The sequence below is a fragment of the Mustela erminea genome, chromosome 2, assembly GCF_009829155.1.
Source record: "Mustela erminea isolate mMusErm1 chromosome 2, mMusErm1.Pri, whole genome shotgun sequence".
NCBI lineage: Eukaryota > Metazoa > Chordata > Mammalia > Carnivora > Mustelidae > Mustela > Mustela erminea.
Genome location: NC_045615.1, coordinates 130,103,348 through 130,122,603, shown reverse-complemented (window position 1 = coordinate 130,122,603; position 19,256 = coordinate 130,103,348). Strand labels below are relative to the sequence as shown.

Sequence of the window (19,256 nt, the reverse complement as noted above, 5' to 3'; positions counted from 1 at the left end):
AAACATCATGTGTACACTCTATGTACATGATAGTGTACTGAATAATCTATGAAACAGATAAAAGAATAAAGCATAGTTTTGTCTTCAAGGACTTAGAGTTCATTGGGAGATAAATCTTTTATATAAAAATCATATAAGAAAAATTAACAGTGGTAAAATATTTTCTAAGGATATTGAGGCATGGGAGATGTAAGTTCTATTTTGGAGGTTCAGGAAACATTTCCTGGTGGAGAGAGAAGTTTGAGATAAACGTGAAAGGTTTGGAAGAATTTAATATGGAGATTTAGGTACTATGTGTACTAGATAAAAAGAACAATGTGGGAGCTTGGAAATCAATAGCACTGTTTCATATGCATTATTCTTTACTTTCTAACCTACTATAGAAAGAGAAAATCTATTTTAAAAATTCAACTTATAAACTTTTACAGATTTACATAATTAATACTACCTAGTTTATAGCTCATATACATATATATAATGAAGAAACATTTTTAAAAGATTTATTCATTTTAGAGAGAGAACACACGAGGCTGGGGGAGGAGTAGAGGGAGAGGGAGAATCTCAAGTAGACCCTACACTGAGCATGGAGCCAGATTTGGGGTTCAGTTTCCTGACCCTGAGATCATAATCTGAGCTGAAACCAATTTCATGCTTAACTGACTGAGCCCCCAGGTACCCCCATAGCTCATACTTTCTTAATTATGGGATCTTCTACATAGGAGTCTCTTACTTTATTTGAAACATCTGTGTCCAGAGTAAGAAGCAGGGAGAATTCTACCATAATGATAGAATAAATTTCATCTTGTGTATGACTATACATTTTTTCTTTTCTAAAACATTTCTACTGACTTCATGGAACGGAATAGCATTATTATTATATATTTTTTAAAGATTTTATTTATTTATTTGACAGAGAGAGATCACAAGTAGGCAGAGAGGCAGGCAGAGAGAGAGGAGGAAGCAGGCTCCCTGCTGAGCAGAGAGCCTGACGCAGGACTCGATCCCAGGACCTTGAGATCATGACCCGAGCCGAAGGTAGCGGCCCAACCCACTGAGCCACCCAGGCGCCCCCAGAATAGCATTATTATATGGCTTATATTTCGTATATATCAGATTTGATCTTCAAATCTACCTAGTATTAGTGATGACTTACAGAAAGCTTGAGGAAACAATTTTCATTCTAAAGTTGCACCAAGTTTAACTGTGCAGTCGTCTTTGGATGTTCCTCATGTACTTGTTTTTTCGTATCATCTGATTTCATACTTCTACAAATTTGATAAACATATTTTTTAATTCCTTTCAGAAGCATTGGTAAAATTATTTAGTATTAAGAGGTAAATAAACCTTTTCCGAAATTGACATGATCTAGTATCAGCACCTTGGATATAGCTTTTCTGTTTCTCATGAATGGTGGTTCAGTTACTTAGGGATCTTAATAACCACCTGTATTTCTTCATCTTGCCGTAAATCAGTGCTTCTCAATCAAGGGTGACTTGCCTCTCACGGAACCTTTGGCAGTGTCGGGAGACATTTGTGGTCATCACAGCTGGCAGGTGCTATGGCGTCTAGTTGGTAGAGGCTAGAGATGATGCGAAACATCGTATGGTGTGCAGGAGAGCTCCCTTCAGAAGCATTATTTGGCTCAAAATGGTCAGTAATGTAGAGGTTGAAGAACCCCACCTTGCCCTATGAGAAAAGAATTTGGTGAATGTTTTGTTGAATTCCAGATAGCCCTTGTTTCTAGATTCGTTTCATCTGCTAGTGCTGTAACTTCTAGAATAAAGAAGCACTTAAGTCGGCATCGTTTATTCCTGGTGATCTCCATCTTCTGTCGAATATTCCTTTTGACTTGTTCTTGATGTTACTGCACAGAATTGTCACCACACCTCTCCTCTTCTATTGTTCTCGGTTGGGGATTTGCCTTTCTCTTTTCAGCAATGAGGATTCCATTTCTCATTTTAATTTTTAGGGGCTTCTTCCTTGTACAGATGATTCAGAGTCACTGATACTGCTTTAGCAATTTTATTCATAAATTCACATTAACTGAAACATCTTTATAAGAGCTAGATGCTTTCTTACCCAGTGATGCTTACCTAGATGCTTTTTGCCCAGTGGTTTGTTCTTCAGGCCTCTTTTAGTAATGCATATTATGAGACCTGAAGATAATGGAGCACCAGAATATCTGGAATGACTTTTGAGGTTGTGAAGCACCTTTGAAATTGAACAGACTATTGTTTGTTCCTGTGACACATATTTTACTTGAGAAACTATGAGAGACACTGGATCGTATTCCAGAATGCCAAGGAAATAAGATTGCATTAAGAAAATATAATTAAATACTAATAATATACAGGGGATTTATACTTGGCTTTAATACTAAGACAGTTTTGTTACCTCCTCTTCTGTGTGGGGAAGTGGAATGTGACCAAAGCCGGGAATTACACTGCCGAACCACTCCCTTTACTCTTCGGGCGAGTCAGGTTTCCTTCTGGTGCCTGTTTCTTACCTAAGAATTGTACGAAGCTGTGTGTGATGTACCTGTGTTCTACTGTCCAAGCCTCCCCCTTCCCCGCCTGCTTTTCTTTCTCTGTGAGAGCCAGTGGAGCTAGAGGCAAGGAAAATAGTTGTAAAATGTTCCACTTTCTCCTTCCCTGTTAATGGTTTCTTAGTAATTGAAGCCAGCTGTGGCTTTTCACGGACCCGTTCCTCGGGCTCTGGTGGGGACTTGGCACCTGTGTGGTAGGGAACATCCCAGCACAAGCCAGTACTTTCTCTCTTATTTATCATTACTCACCTCACTAGGCCTCACAGATTATAAAATGGGTTTATTTAAAGATATCATGGGGGCGCCTGGGTGGCTCAGTGGGTTAAGGCCTCTGCCTTCGGCTTAGGACATGATCCCAGGGTCCTGGGATCGAGCCCCGCATTGGGCTCTCTGCTCAGTGGGGAGCCTGCTTCCTCTTCTCTCTCTGCCTGCCTCTCTCACTACTTCTGATCTCTCTGTCCTGTCAAATAAATAAATAAATAAAATCTTTAAAAAAAAAAAAGATATCATGAACTCTGTTTGATTCTAAGAGGATTTATTGGTACTGAGCCGTGAGCTCTCTTAATTTCTTGATTAAAGATGAGCAGTCTCAGTGGTTTTATTTAATCATACTGAAGCGCAGAATATTAGATGCACCACATAAATGGTGTAAGGATGGTATGTTTAGTTTCTCTTCCATCTAGTTAATTAACAAATATTTATTGAAGACTTGGCATATGTATAAAACTATCTCTGCTTCCAAAACCAAAATGACAGTTTGGGTTTTTGACCCAAGGATGTATTGAAAAGGAACTTGGTAGGAAAAAGGCTCTAAAAACTCAGAGTCCCTTTTTAGTTTTTGACTAGTTGTTGCTAAATAAATTATTTTTAATCTCTGTAACCAGATTTCTTTAGCATGATCTCCATTAATTTGGTTTCTGTGTGTTCCAAACCGAAGGAGAGAAAATCAGAATTCTAAATGCTCAGCAGGGTGAACTCCATAATTATATATTTTTTCCTTTTTGGCTTGTAAGTAGATTTCTGTATGGACCTGCAGACTATTTTCTTTCTCTTTCATTTGTTATCCTTTCTAAATAAATGAATGTATCTAACTCAGAGTGGCAAAGCAATCTTCTCTCCCAGGCAATTCCTCTGCTGTATGTTGGATAATGCTAGTTTACTGGTGATTGTTACCACATTTGAGGTTATGTTGTGTATAAATAAAAATAAATGGTGTTTTTATAAGGAGACAGATATCCTGGAGGGAGATTCTGAGTGTTCAATTGCCCATGATTTTCAACTAGGTCTAAGAAATTGGACTTAGATCTCTTTATCATTATTGTATTATAAGTTTCTGGGGAGAAGAGAACATAGTTTGCCTTTGGCTTCTGACAGTGCAGGAACAAATTTGGGCTCATTAAAAATAAGAATGAATGTTAAAGAAGAAAAACAGCCATAACTTTATCTGCAGTGTTTCATTTCTACACACTGTGTAGGATCTTAAAATATTTATTTTACATGAGGATGGTCACAGCAACACCTGTTAAATGACTGTCTTCTGCAAGCAGCTGATTGCATTGTTCTTGTCTTTGGCCTCCTCAGCCTTCTTTTTCCACCATGTATTGGTATAGCCTTTGAAATATTAAGGGCAAAAGGAGTTTTAAGACAGCCAGTTCAGAAGTCATAGTACAAAGATAATAGGACTACTGCTTTCTTCAGGTTTTCTGGTTTTATAAGGCAAGATGACAGAATGCTTTCAGATAGTCTGCAACTTTATAGAACCCCATATTTTTCTATATTCTCCTTAATGAAACCCTCTGTATTTATAAGAAGTATCTCTGTGCTTAGGAGGATCATGAGTTTACTTTTTTAGTGTTTGTTTTCCCCATAACTTTTAGCAGTGTGGGGACATGCATAAATCATGGAGTACTAAATAAGTGTCAGATCAAGTGAGCCAGTCTTTTTTTTCTCTTTTCATAACTGTTTCACTTGAATTGCTCCTACTTTCCAAGGGGCCTGGAGAGCTATTTATTTTGCGGTTAGCAGAGAAGGGGCCTTGTATGCAGTTTTTAGCTCAGGACAGGATAAACATAGTTGAAATTTTATGCAGAATACTTTCATGTTTTTTTTTTTTTTGAGAATTCATGTGTAATTCCATTTTTACTCAGAAATTATGAAAATGCTTAAAAATTAGTCTGTGTTTGGGTTATAGTACATCTTTGGATCTATAGCTTGAAGACATTAAGTTTAAATTCATGTATTCTAAGCCAAACATTCAGAGAAAGGCTCCATTACCCTCCACTGTTATAAAGAGATCTCTAGTAGAGAATGCTCATGAAAAAGAAGATTCCCTTTTAGGGGTGACATTTATACCTATAATGTTAAGACTAACCTAAAAGAATAAAATGATGGTTTTGTTTGTTTGTTTGTTTGTTTGTTTGCCAGCTTAATGTTACTGTTTGCATAATATTTTTGAACTTTGAAATTTGGGATTAATTTTTAATAACTGCATGGATCCACTGTATGGTTAGGGCACAATTTATATAGCTCTTCCACAATTTTGATTGTTTCTGTTGCTTACATTTTTCATGTTTCTAATAGTGTGATGAGTGTGTTTGTATACAAATATTTGTGAGTACCTCCAAGATTATCTCCAAGAATTACTAGGCTAAAGGTTATGAACATCTTTAAGGCTCTATGTATATTTTGCCAAATTGCTTTCTGGAAATTCATACTAGTTTATGTTTTCATAATCAGTGTCTATATTAGAACAAATATCATATTCTCACCAATATGGAACATAATTTAAAAATCTGTAAAACTATCCATAGATTCCCAAAATTATAGAAAGGAAAATCTTGAGAATTTGTCTGGTTGAACATTTTGCCGAGGAGGACAGTGAAGCCCAGATAATTAAAATAGGGATGCCTGGTTGACACAGTTGGTGGCGCATGTGACTCTTGATCCTCGGGGCTGTGAGTTTGAATCCTGTGGTGGGTGTAGAGATTACTTAAAAATAAAAAAAAAAATAGTCGGTTGAAGTCAGGTTAGAATTTTAGTTTTCTGGAATTCTGGTTCAGTGTTTTCATTAGAGATTACTACTTTATTATTTATTGAATGTCTGTTAAAACATGGTCAGGTGCTATACTGGGCACTTTGCTTTTAAAAAATCTTATCTTCCCAATAACCCAAATGGTGAATGGCTTGAACTGTTTTAACCATTTATATGGACAAGGACCAAAGGAAGAAATGAGATCAATCTTCAAATGGTCATTGTGAAAAAGGATGGATTAAGGAAAACAGGTGAAATTCACAGGGGAGTATTTTGGCTTAATACAAGGAAAACCTTTGAAATTCTTAGAGTACAGTAGTGCCAATCATTAAAGAAAGGGGAGATCATGTTGAATGACATTGGTATATGTTTGTCAGGAATGTAGAAAATGGGGTCTGTGCATTGGATGAGAGAGGGAATTATTTGACTAAAGATAATGCATTATAAAGAATATGGTAGAGTATACCTGACGGGCAGTTTAATGCTTGATAATAATAACTACTGTTAGTAGCAATTAGATAAAAAGATAGCATGAACTCTCTGAAGCGGGTGACCGAATAAGCAGAGATGCTGATAAACAATGAAAGAAGTAAACAGCCTCTGCCTTCAGCTCAGGTCATGATCTCAGGGTACTGGGATCGAGCCCCGCATCAGGCTCTCTGCTCATCGGGGAGCCTGCTTCCCCCCCGCCCCGCCTGACTCTCTGCCTACTTGTGATCTCTCTGCCAAATAAATAAATATCTTAAGAAAAAAAAAAAAAAAAGAAGTAAACAAAGGAAGGTGGAAAGGAGAAAACTAAAGCCAAGCCTTTTCTGTCTCAGAAAGCCAGGGGGTCAGAGAGCTTCTAGGAGATGGTCAATTTATTCTAAAATATTAGATCAAGGTTAAAAAGAGAGAAGTGTAATATATAGTTGAAAAAAAAATCACCCATCAGCTGTCCATTTAATTTAGATTTAAATGTGAATTTAAAAGTATATCTATAAGTAAATATAGGTAGATATAAATGTGTCATTAAAATCCTGTTATGTCACCTGTTTTATCACATAGTAAACATATGAAGATGTCAGTAAGTATGGATATATATTACGATTTTCCATTTCATAGAATTCCATTGTGTGGTTGAACATAACAATAGATACTTAAGTTACTTGTTTTCCCATTATATAAATGCTATTCACTTACCTCTGCTTGGTGCTACTGTCAAAGTTGAGGCTATATTTTTTGCCTAAACCATATTAGTCACTTAATTTTCCCTTTATTTTTTCTTGTCCTCCTGTAGGCTGTTCTCTATAATTTTGAGTGAACAAATGTGGTGATAAGCATTTTGATACATACATCTTTGTGTGCTTGTTCATTTATTTTGTTTTGTTTAAATTCTTAGAAGTGGAGTTGCTGTATGTAAGGTTTCAGTACATATTGCAAAATCTTCCCCTGTAAGGATTTTTAAAAATTTGCTGTCATTGCCTGTTATGTGTTTGAAGGTTCTGTTTCCTTACCACTTGCCAACAATCTTCTTAATGTGATAATCTTAGAATTGCTTGGTCTCACTAAATTTCATGTTAGCCTGTCACCTGTAAAATACCTCTTGAGATTGCTGGAGATTTGTTAAACTAGGGATTGCAAATATCTGCAGTACTGTTCCCCTTTCTTAGCCTACACCAAATGGCAGTGATTGATCTTGTCTGAAGTTCCAGAGACAGAAGTTCTCAAGTAGTTAGAGAAGAACTGTAACAGAAAAACAGTGACTGACTTGGTCCATATATTTAGTTCTGGGGTTTTCTGTCATACTGTTTGTAAGTATGGCCGGGTATAGTGGAAATGGAATGTTACTTCTCTTGGCATTTTTTAAGTGGCGGGGGGCAAATTTGTAGAGAACTCTCATTTTGCAGAGACAATGTAATTTTGTTCTTCTTTTTTTTTTTTTTAAAGATTTTATTTATTCACTTGTCAGAGAGAGAGAGAGCACACAAGCAGGTGGAGCAGCAGAGGGAGAGGGAGAAACAGGCTCCCCGCCGAGCAGGGAGCCCCATTCAGGACTCCATCCCAGGACCCTGAGACCATGACCCGAGCTGAAGGCAGATACGCAACTGACTGAGCCACCCAGGCGTCCCAGTAATTTTGTTCTTTTATCATTAAGATAATCCCTCCTGCCCAGAAATAAGAGTTGTTGATGGGATGCCCGGGTGGCTCATTTCGTTAAGTGTCTGCCTTCAGCTCAGGTCATGATCCCAGGGTCCTGGGATTGAGTCCCACATCGGGCTCTCTGCTCTGTGGGGAGCTTGATTTTTATTCTCCCACTCCCCCTGCTTATGTTCTCTCTCTCTCTTTCTCTGGCAAATAAACAAATAAAATCTTAAAATTAAAAAAAAAAGAAAAGAAATAGAGTTGTTGAACTTAAACCACGTGAAAATTGTAAAATTTAATAAGCTCTCAGATAAGATTAGGAGCCTTATCTTACATACACTGGGATATGTTTTTAATTTTGCACTTACTGCCCAAGGAGATGTATTGGTTATCTATACTTAGCAGGTTCCGGTTCTGTGTTTGTTTTGTTTTGTTTTTAATTCTAGCCAGGATATCAGCAGTGTTGATCTTGTTTTGAATCTTCTTTTAGGGTACTTTGCATAATGTTTTTTTGACTACTAAGTAGAACAGTTTGCTGGTGAATGCTACTGGTTCATTATGCTACAGCTTAACTGAGTCTAGGGGTTTAAAATAAACCAGCCATAAATTAAAAATATTTGGGTTTCTGTAAGATAATAATTCATTATGTTATCTTACAGAAAAGGAAAAGAGTTTCAGATTATATTCTTAATGGTTATTAGGATTATTAAGGGTGATTTTCCTGGCTGTTGTACTTAGGTGGAATGGTGATCACGTCACCTCTCCTTTGTAAAACCATCCGAATCAGACACTTTCCCCCACATCTGGCAGAGACAGATTGTCAGATAGGGAGAACAGATATATGAGTGACTGAACCTAGTCTGTTGGCTGACTCTGGTTAATAGTGGTTAAACTGAAATCTGGTAAGTACATCAAACCATCAATGTACGTAGAAAGATTTACGAATGAATTTTTATTTTAACCGTGAAGGTAGATTGAACATGTTGAAGATAAATAAAACAAATATGCTTTAATTAAAATCTTTTGGTTGTGGTTTAAAACCTGCTTACTGTAAACAAAACCTAGCTTAATAAGCAAAATGGAATTTGTTAAGCCGTTGTCATTTCTCAGTGAATGCAGGAATGAATCTTTAGTGTCTTAGTTTAAGCATGTTAGTTCGGCAAACTGATCAAGGGTAAGATTGACCCCCATCTTGATAAGTGCCCACTCCTGGTCCAGTTGTTGGTGGCAAGGAGTGTGGAATCATCTTAGAGATTTATCCATGACTATTGCAGGCCCTTGGAAGGTAGGTAGCCTGAGGTGTAAAATCTTTGGGAATTTGTAGGGAAGGAACAGTTCATTTGTAGTAAATTTGCTTTAAGTGGTGGGTTACTTTCTATGTTTAGTAATCAGAAACCTGTAAGGGTTACACTTTGTAAAGTTTATAGTTCCATTTTAACATAATATTAGAAGGTAAGACTACATGCTTTTTGATTTTTACGTATCTTAGGTACTTTGCTCTTTGAGATGACAACCACAGAGGAATAGCACAGTGCCTGGCAAATGGTCTTGGTTCATTGAGGGCAGACTTGAGAGGAAGTGACTCACTCCTACGTGGCCTTGCGCACCAGATTTATAAAGCGACCCCCTTCATCCCCACTGACCTAGTCTTCACAATTGCCTTGTAGATTTTTCTTTTTATTAGATTTCTTTGGTTATTAGGCCAACACAAAGAGCGTTCTATCTTGTGAATCACTGAACCAAACCAAAACAAAGTTTATTTAGATCCTTTTGAGGTACACTGTGATATCTAAGCATTAGAAAGTCTAGAGGGCTTGGAAAAACTTTTAAAATCAGATGTTTAATGGGAACTTTTTAGAAAGATAAAATGTAACAAAACAAATGCTTAAAAAGTCTTAAATCAAGGGGTAGGTATTGCTGGACAGTCCACCTTCATATGTAGCTGGACTTCTTGCCACCTCTGCAAATGCCACCTCGTCCAAGGCATCAGCACTTCTCCTGGAACAGCATTAGCTTTCAGCATGGTCTTCCTGCATGTGCTTTACCTCTTGACAGTGTGTTCTCCAAAGGATAGGACTTAAGTTGGATCACTTAATACTCTGTTAAAAAATTTTCAGTGGGTTCCCATTCTAAATAGAAACTAACATTCTTTCCATGACCTAGAGAGTCCCACATAATTTGGCCCCTACCTCTGTCACCTTAACTCTAGTGCTGTAGCCCCTTCATTGTGCTGCAGTCACGATGACCGCCAAGCACACTCACATTCATGCTTCTGCGCTTGCAGTTGCCGTTGCCTGAGTGGTCTTCGGTGCTCATCAGAGCGGCTTTCCCTGACCACCATAACTGAAAGAGCACCCCTCGTTGCTCTTTAATTCCTTCTTCCTATTTTACTTTTTCCTTATAGCAATTACAACTTGACAGCATGTATTTGTTTACTTCTCTTATCTTTTTCTTCTTCTAGACTCCAAGCTTCGTGGGGTCAGGGATTTTGTCCTTTTTATTCACTGCTCTGTCCTCAGTGTCAGCACATAATGGATTCTCTAACTGTTTGTCGAATACATGCATAAATAAATATATCTGTGTACTCTGGGTGGTAATTGGCGGAAATTGTTTATTATATCTGTGATACTGGTCGATGTGGGGATGAGTGTTGAATTCAGGAAATAGGAAGAAAAGAAATCAGCATTCTGTAGCTTTGGTTTGCTTTTTATAAATCTGGAGAAGTCGTTGCTTTATATAATTAGAATCGATGTTTTATCACAGTATTTGGTTATATTCCATTTAAGATGAAGAAGATGATTTTATGTGTAAGAAAGCAGCCTCTAAATCAAAAGAGAATGGAAGATCTACAAATAGTTATCTTGGAGCATCACACATGAAAAAGAATGAAGAAAACACTAAGACCAAGAATAAACCTTTATCACCAATAAAACTTACCCCCACGTCAGTGCTTGATTATTTTGGAACTGGAAGTGTCCAAAGATCAGAGAAGAAGATGGTAGCAAGCAAAAGAAAAGAGGTGAGTGTTTAACAGGCAAGCAAGAATGTTCAGGATTTGTACCCACTCACTGTTACATTAATAGAAATTCAGATGTTAAAAATAGGTCAACATATTTTATTAATGAAAATAATTTTCCTATGATTATGATAAAAATATTGCCATAATTTTAGAGGATGAGGAAGTTAGAATATTGCACATTTAATTTTTTTTTTCTAAGATTTTATTTATTTATTTGACAGAGCACAAGCAGGGGAGTAGCAGGCAGAGGGAGAGGGAGAAGCAGACTCCTCACTGAGTGGGAGCCTGATGTGGGGCTCGATCCCAGGACCCCACTGGCATCATGACCAACAGAGCCATCCATGTGCCCCTGCACATATTTTTTTTAATATTTGAAAGTGGGAAAAGATAATTTAAATCATAAGGATAGATTGTAATTCTTAGAGTTTAAATACTTAGAATGCAAACTCACTTTACCATTGACCTCAGCCAGACCAAATTAAATGATAAACTTGTTCCCAAATAGGTCATAAGTATATAACTTACAAATAGGGCTTACCTGTTATACTTTTGACCTTTTTACTTTGGCTGAAGTTGGGATTTATTTTTTTCTGAACATTTAGAAAACAAATAGAGATAAGTTACAGTGAAAGTAATCTCCTGAATTCAACCCTGCCCAATGGTGTGTGTTTGTTGATTTCATTAGTGCCTCCATAGGATAAAGTGACCATTCACATGTACTGGTTTTTCAAAGTTCTGGACTATTTCTAAGGCCAAGATGTTGATCTACAGGTCTCTTTGGGGGTACTTTTGAACATTTCTGTAGAATTAAGTGAGAACCATGTGTTTGTAGGATATTTGCTCATTAGGAAATTGAGTGTGGTCAGGGAATAGATGTGAACCTAACTTCTGGCTGGTGTGCACTGAGACTATTTTATAGCATAAACTTCTCTCTCATTGGTGTATTTAATAAGCTACAGTCAAGAAAAAGCACCTAATTTTTAATTTAAGGTTTATGCTGATCTTGCTTGATTTTCTTTGAAATACAGTCTTCACAAAATGCAGATGATTCCAGATTAAATGATGAAGCCATTGCCAAGCAAATGCAACTTGATGAGGATGCAGAGGTATTGGCATTTTTATTTAAGTATCATTAACAACTTTTGTACCTTGCTGTTTAGTCTACTCAGGCAGACACTTGGAATGTTCTAGTTTAATTATGGATTGACTCTTACTGTAAGAGTTGTGTGTAGAATAAGTTAAAATCTAATATATAAAAATCTAGATTTATGTAAAAGATAAATGATCAGAGCAGGGGATAATTACTTAAAAATTTATTGTTAGATTTCTTTGAATGGAAGCCTTTTTTTAGTATAGTTAAAATAATTTAATTTGGTCATATCCATTTTCTTTTCACTATGGGCAATTTCAGTCCACTCCTGTGACTGTAAGTTCTGTGTATATGCTCATGATCCCTAGATCTATTCCAGAGTGCTCTCTTGTGGTAAACCTGTTATATTCATTCAACAAATAAGCATTACTGAGTGCATGGCACGTTCTCACTAGGTGTTGTTAAGGATACTGCAGTTAAAAAAAATATCAGGTCATTATAAATGCTGTGAAGAAAAGTAAAGGGATGGATAGATAGTTTTGGGGATGATTAGTGGGGTTATGAGTGTTCGTTTTAAAAAGAGGGGTTAGGAATGCCCCACTGAGGAAGTGACATTGGGGAACAAAATGAAATGATAATGGTGGGCCTTGGGGCTGACTACCTTGAGGAAGATTTCCTCTAAACAGAAAAGCAAATGCTTTTCTTCAGGGAGAAACATTTGAGTTTGATGAATTTGGAAATCCTGTAAGTCATGATGAGTCTCTGGAACCTACCAAAAGGACTTGGAATAGTAAGGATTTTGGATTTTGGTCTCTGTAAAATAAGAAGCCATTGGAATGGTTGAATACAGAAGTGACATGATTTTATGGATCTTAAAAGAAAATTATTCTGGCTGCTGGGAGGCTAATAAACCATGGTGTGGCAAGATCAAAAACAGATTAGTTAAAAAAAAAAAAAGGGCAGATTAGTTTGGTGACTGTTATGGTTATGTAGGTGAGAGGAGATGTTGGCTTGTACCTTGGTGGTAGTGGAAGGGATGGTGAGAAGTGGTTGTAATCTGTACGTACTTTGAAGGTGCAGACTTGCAGTTGTTGCTGACAGATTGGGTGTAAGGTATGAGGGAAAGAAGATGCAAAGATGACTCCATGTTCTTTGGCTTGAGCAACTGGATAAATGGTGATATCATTTTTTAAGGTGAAGACTGGTACAAAGAAAAGAATTAGGTTTTGGACATGTTGAGTTTGAGATGTCTAATAGGTTTCAAAATGGAGGTGCAGAGTAGGTCTTTACATAGAGGAATCTGGAGCTGGGGGTCCGGGGCAGGGTGCAGAGTCGGGGAGGGGGTTCTAAACTGAAGTTGTGTATTTGGGGACATTAGCAGTTGAATGGTATTGGAAACCAGTGTAACTGGATGAGATCAGGGGATAGTATGTAAGCAGAAAAGAAGTCTCAAGATTGAACTCTAGGGTTCTGTTAACGTGTAGAGGTCAGGAGGAGGAAGAGCATGATCCAATGAAGGAGATTTAAAGTGGCTAGTGAAGTAGGAAAATGAGGAAAGCTTGGTATTTTCTGGAAGCAAAATGAAAATATATTTCAGGAAGGAGTGTTTTTCTCTGTCAGAGGATCCAGACCCGATGACTGAACAACGCCCCCTTCCTGTTCATGAGCGTAGGGATCACTTTCTCATACTTCTTAAACTGTATTAGAAACCCCTCCTACATACTGAGTCGCACCCCATTTTTTAAACACGCATTATAATTGCTATTTATGTGTTTCCCTCCTTGGAGGCTTTAAGCTCCCCCCGTGCGGGCTGTTTATGTTTCACTCAACCTTTGTGACATCAGTTGCTTATTTCGGGGCTTGGCATAGAAAAGCCTCTTAGTAAATATTGCGAGAGAACAGTGTCCAGTTTTCTGAACTATATCTGATCACATTTTATCACTTTGACAGTGTGTAGTTCGTGTTTTCAAAATCTTTTCCATCTTACTCGATTACATTTCTTCTGTTCTGGCTTCTCAGATCTTTTCCATCTTACTCGATTACATTTCTTCTGTTCTGGCTTCTCAGATCCTTTTTACTAGAAGGATACTATGTAGTGTGAAATTTTGGAAAAATGGTGTAGAGTTCAACTAGGAATCCTTGCCGGGCAATTGGAGGTTTAGAGTTTGAAAGACCTTTCGATGATGAAGATCTTTCATACTGTTACAGTGTTAGATATGTAGCTCAGTTATGGTGAGTATACATTAGGCAACAGAATGTATTAATGTGCATCTGTCTGGCTTGCTTATGGCTCTGTGTAGCTCAAGTTCATTTTAGAAAAAACAAGAAAATGCTTGGTTACTGTGTTCTCATCAGGTGTATGCCAATTTCCAAGCCTTTTCTTTTGGTTTGGATGGATTTGGAGGTTCTTTCCTTTGTTTGAATAATATAGGGAGGCTTTTGTTTGCTGTTACATTAAGCCATTTTATCAGGGGGCATAACACCAGTTAGTTTGTAAGTGAGAACTGTATTCCACTGCTACACATTCTTTTCTGGAAAAGCTACATTTTACTGCAAATGAAAACACTAGAAATAACAACAATGTAATTATAGTATCTGTGTGTTACATTAGCCATGTTAGGAAAACTTCTGATATGATGATTTAAATTTTCAGAAGTCAGAACAGATACATTTGAATTGGTGATTAAAAATTAGAATTTGATGATTATAAGTGGTAGTTACATTTGTATATTGTGTACAAAGGAAATACAGTTTTCTTGATTTCTTACTTTTTTTGTGTGTGCCCTTCAGCCTGTTGTTTTTCTGTTAGGGTGAGATTCTTTGAGAGCTCTTTGTAGAGTTCAAAATAAACAGAAGTAAGAGATCTGTAAGTGTTGTATTGGGACTGTTAAGAAATAAGCTATAGACTTTGAGCTTTATAAGTGAGAAATGTGACCAAAAATATGCTCAATTTGTCTGTTTCACCTATAAAACTAGAAATAAATTGTTCTGAAATCTAATTTGGCTTAATGAAGCAAACCTGTGATTTTGTGAACTATTAATATTAAGGAGAAGAATGTCATACTTTCTGGAAAATGTTTTTTCCAGTTTCTTCTAAGTATCATGACTCAAGCACTTAAAAACTTCAATTTACAGAAAGAAAAAAAGCAACTTTTATTCTGTTGATACTTTTTACAGCTGGAGAGACAGCTGCATGAAGATGAAGAGTTTGCCAGAACATTAGCCATGTTGGACGAAGAACCCAAGACCAAAAAGGTAATGTTTCACCAGGCTGATTGTTTGCACTCGGAGTATACACTGCAGATCAGGGTTCCCTTTCATACCTGTGTATTCTAGGCTCTGGAGACAATCATGAGTCACTCTTCTAGAAAGAAGCTAAATTATTTTAATCTATAAGATCTATAAAAATGTTTTTGAAGAAGCTCATCAAGAAACTTATCCTTGCTAAAGGAAGGTTGATTGAGACAAAGCCAGCCACACCCTTCCTTCACAAAACAATGAATTATAACTTTTACTTTCTCTGTCACAAATGGGTTCTTATGTACTCGTTTGGAGAATAACACTTACAAAGGTTCCTAAGGAATGTAAAGGTTAATAACTTTAATGTTAATTACTGTCTTTTTGGGAGCACAGTTTTGCTGCTTCTAGTTAGGTCACTTTAAGATCTGTGTTAGGACAGTCTCAAATAATAATGAGTATATTTTGGGGAATCTTTAAAAGCATTGGTGTTTTTTGTTTTTTTTGAATCACTTGATCTCCAAAAAATTGGCCTTGTTTCCATTGAATCATATTCTATTAATATTGTCAGTATCAATATCTGACTATTTTAGAAGATTTTTCAGAAGGAGGTGTATAAGACAGTAAAGAGTTGGGGGGACTTTGTCATTTGGAAAAGCCTTACTCTCCCAAAGGCATTCAGGTTATAGTTATCAAAAAAAAAAAACAAAAAACAAAAAAAAACCTGTGTTATGCATCCCAGTTTGTGACTTCTTTGTAAAATGGAGATTTGAAGAGCAGTGGAGAGAGTGGATTTTTTTTTCCCTCTCTTGAGAAAGTGCTCTGTTTTCTTTTGAGCTTTGATTGTTTGAGTTTAGATTTTAGTTTTTAGTTGTGTAATACTAACAATTTGAGAATTGAGATGAAAGAAACAGAAGCAAGTCTTCCATTCTCACAAGTTGGAAACAACTGTGATAATTTTTTATAGATGTATTTTTTATAACTTTTAATCAGTTTCTTCATCTGTAAAGTTAAACATAAGAAAAAAATGCTTCATTTTTCTCAGAAGGTATAGGGATGAATGAATAAAAATTTATTGTATTGTCTTCTTGCTTTGGAAGGTGACCCTTAAGCTTAGAATTAAAACTTAAGTTAATTAAAACTTTGGTCAATTTGAACAACATATTTTTGTGGTAGTAGTTTTCTTAGTATTTGTCACATTTGACATTTAGAAATTTTCTTAGGCTCGGAAGGACCCAGGAGAGAGAGAAGCGTTTTCATCTGTCCAAGCCAATTTAAGTAAAGCAGAAAAACATAAATCTCCTCATAAAGGTAATGCTAACAGGAAAGTAAGCTGGAACATTTACAGAAGAAAATTCATGATAACTTGTTTAAACATTCTATTCAGTAATTGTCTTATATTGTTCGGTAGACATTATTTTATAGTAGTATTGAACCATGTTCTTCTTAGATACTTTGAAAGCTGTATTTGGATATTAGCTGGTGTAGAATGCCTGTCTATGATTGTAGTAAAAAATGTATTTTGGTTCTTGGTTTCACATTAATGGTAATTTCTAAGTGTAGCGCAAAATATGGGCCTCAGTGTATCATGGCAGAGAACTAGATGTTTTGAGCTCATAGAGTTGACTCATAGTTGTCCAGGTCATCTGAATCTCTCCTGCTGATTGTCTGTAGGTTTTATTTTTTACTGGTCCTGATAATCTAAGCATCTGCTAGTATAGATGGTCTTAATCCTGTAAATAAATTCATTCATGTAGTCTTGAAATTACAGGATTTGGAGCTTTTAGACTATATTACAAACACCGAAATTTTTATTTATTTATTTATTTGAGAGCGTGTCCTCGGGTGAGCATGGAAAGGGAGAGAGTGGGAGGGAGAGGGTCAGGTTTTCTCTGTGTTAAGTTTCTTCTACTCAGTAAGTTTTCTCTGTGTTAGGTTTCAGGTCACTGAAGTTTATCTGTGGAGTAAAGGCCATGTCCTTAGATGTAGTTTACTATATCTATATATATCATTGTAGTTTACTATATCTATATATATCATATATATATCAATGATATATATATCATTTGAAGTGATGAGTCATTTATATTTATTTATTTATTTTGGTGGGGGGGTGGGGAGGGGCAGAGGGAGAGAGAGAATCTTAAGCAGGCCCCACACCCAATGCAGTGCCTGACATGGGGCTTGATCTCCCAACCCTAAGAGCCTGACCTGAGCCGAAATCAAGAGTAGGATACTTAACTGATGCCCCATAAGTCATTTATAGCTGCCCCTTAAGTCATTTATATTTCAAAAGTCATAACAGGCACCCCATTAGTCATTTTTTTTTCCCATTAGTCATTTATATCTAAAAAGACAGATCCTTTAATTTGAACTGGTTATATAAAAATGCACAAATGTTTACTTTTTTAATAAGTGTTCTATGTAAAGAACTAAAATCTTAATGTGAATGTTAAGAAATCATGATATGACATTGTATGCTACTAAGATTATTCAGTTGAAAAATGAAAAAAAAAATCTTGATTTGGGGAACCTTTTTTCCCCAAAACAATAGTCATAATGTTTTCTTTCTTCCTAGTAAAAACAGAACAATTTTCAGATGACAGAAAGAACTGCAGTCCCAAGAAGCAATCTAAATGTGAAAGTTTGATAGGATCTCAGCAACATTTGAAGTCGTCCCCTCACAAAATAGGAGAAACTTCTCCAAAAGCCAGTTCCAAGGTGGCCCTTTTGAAAAAAAGGGGAGAGAGTTCTTATAAAGAAACAGAGCCTATGGCTTCAAAAAGAAAAGAAAATGCTGTTGAATTAAAAGGACAGACAAAAACTCCTAAGAAACCCAAAAGTTCTCCAGCTAAAAAAGAGGTAGAAATTTTCTAAAAGTGTATCATTTGGGGGCTATGTGTTGATTTGGGTTTGACTGTTTTCAAGTTATATTTTTAGCCTTATAAATCATTATAGCACTTTTAAGCTATCTGACTTAGATGCTGTTGTACAGTATAGCTTATTAGTATAGCTAAACTAGCCAATATTTATTATTGAGTGTATTGGAGATTGCACTAATACATACAATATCTCATTTTAATCTTCACAACAACCCTGTGAGATGACTTACTTTTATTATTTAGTTTTCGGTGAGGAGGAAACAGTCTGATGAAAGAGTTCAGTAATTTTTCCAAGATCATGCAGCTAGTAAGTAGCAGAGCCAACTTTCTGAGGCCCAGAAAACAGCAGTATAATAACACGGTGGCTCTGAGCATGGACTCTGGAGGCATTGTCAGATCACGTAGCCCCACTATGGAACAGATGTGTTACTTCCTTTCTCTTCAATTTGGTTTCCTCGTTTGTGAAAATAGGGATAATAACAGTATCTGAGTTAATATTGAAATACTGGAATAGTGCCTGGTACATACTAAGTGCTATGTTTTTGCTATTATTATTAAAATCATTTGGATTTGTCCTGAGGGTACCCCTTTTTGCTCTTGTGTAACAGTGTTGAAATAATGAAATCATTTGCAAAGGCAAAAAACAATGAAATAATGCAGAATGTTTTTCAAAATCTTTGTTCCCGTATATGTTTGAGAACTGAATGGTTTCTTAGAATCTGTAATTTGGAACCAACTTAGATAGTGAGAAGCCACTATTCCTTCAAGCCTCTTAGGCACATAAAATTAAAAGTAGAATATTGTCTATTTTAACTGCTTATCACCATTATTTTTTTAGTGCAGAACAGTGAAATGGTGATTTCTAGATGCTTTTGGTTGTGGTTAGTGCTCATAAATATAGTTAAGGGAACAATTAGCTTTTTGGTCTCCAATTTTTCTTCACGAAATACTTATCTGGTGGATGAATGTTTTCTTCAGGCACACTAAGCATGTTCATTTTATAGAGGCCGGTCTATTTTTATTAAAGGAGAAGAAATCTTTAAATGTTACTTTACTCTTCACCTTATTTTTTCAAAGGTGGAATAGAAATGACTTAGAACTTTTACTTTTAGCAGTTTGGAGAATATCTGAGGGTTTAATAAATTCAGTCTTCTTTGGTTAAATTTGGACTTCATAAATGGGTGTGTTTCAAAGTTACTTTATAAGTGGTTTATAATTCAGAATTATATTTTTTGTAGAATTAATGTTATAAATGAATAATTTTCCCATTTTGGTATGCATTGGACTCTCCTGTGAAGCTTGTTAAATATATGGTTTTGTAGTCTGGA

The 19,256-nt window shown here is 36.2% G+C and overlaps 1 protein-coding gene across 1 annotated transcript in view; it reads left to right on the top strand.

Annotated features, from left to right (window-relative positions):
- RFC1 (replication factor C subunit 1) overlaps nucleotides 1-19,256 on the top strand; it is a 77,776-nt gene that overhangs the window by 34,122 nt on the left and 24,398 nt on the right. Inside the window, exons 5-9 of the mRNA XM_032334111.1 lie at nucleotides 10,487-10,719; nucleotides 11,748-11,825; nucleotides 14,987-15,064; nucleotides 16,270-16,357; nucleotides 17,625-17,908. Of these exons, the coding sequence (XP_032190002.1) occupies nucleotides 10,487-10,719; nucleotides 11,748-11,825; nucleotides 14,987-15,064; nucleotides 16,270-16,357; nucleotides 17,625-17,908 (761 nt within the window). The remainder of the gene's footprint in view (nucleotides 1-10,486; nucleotides 10,720-11,747; nucleotides 11,826-14,986; nucleotides 15,065-16,269; nucleotides 16,358-17,624; nucleotides 17,909-19,256) is intronic.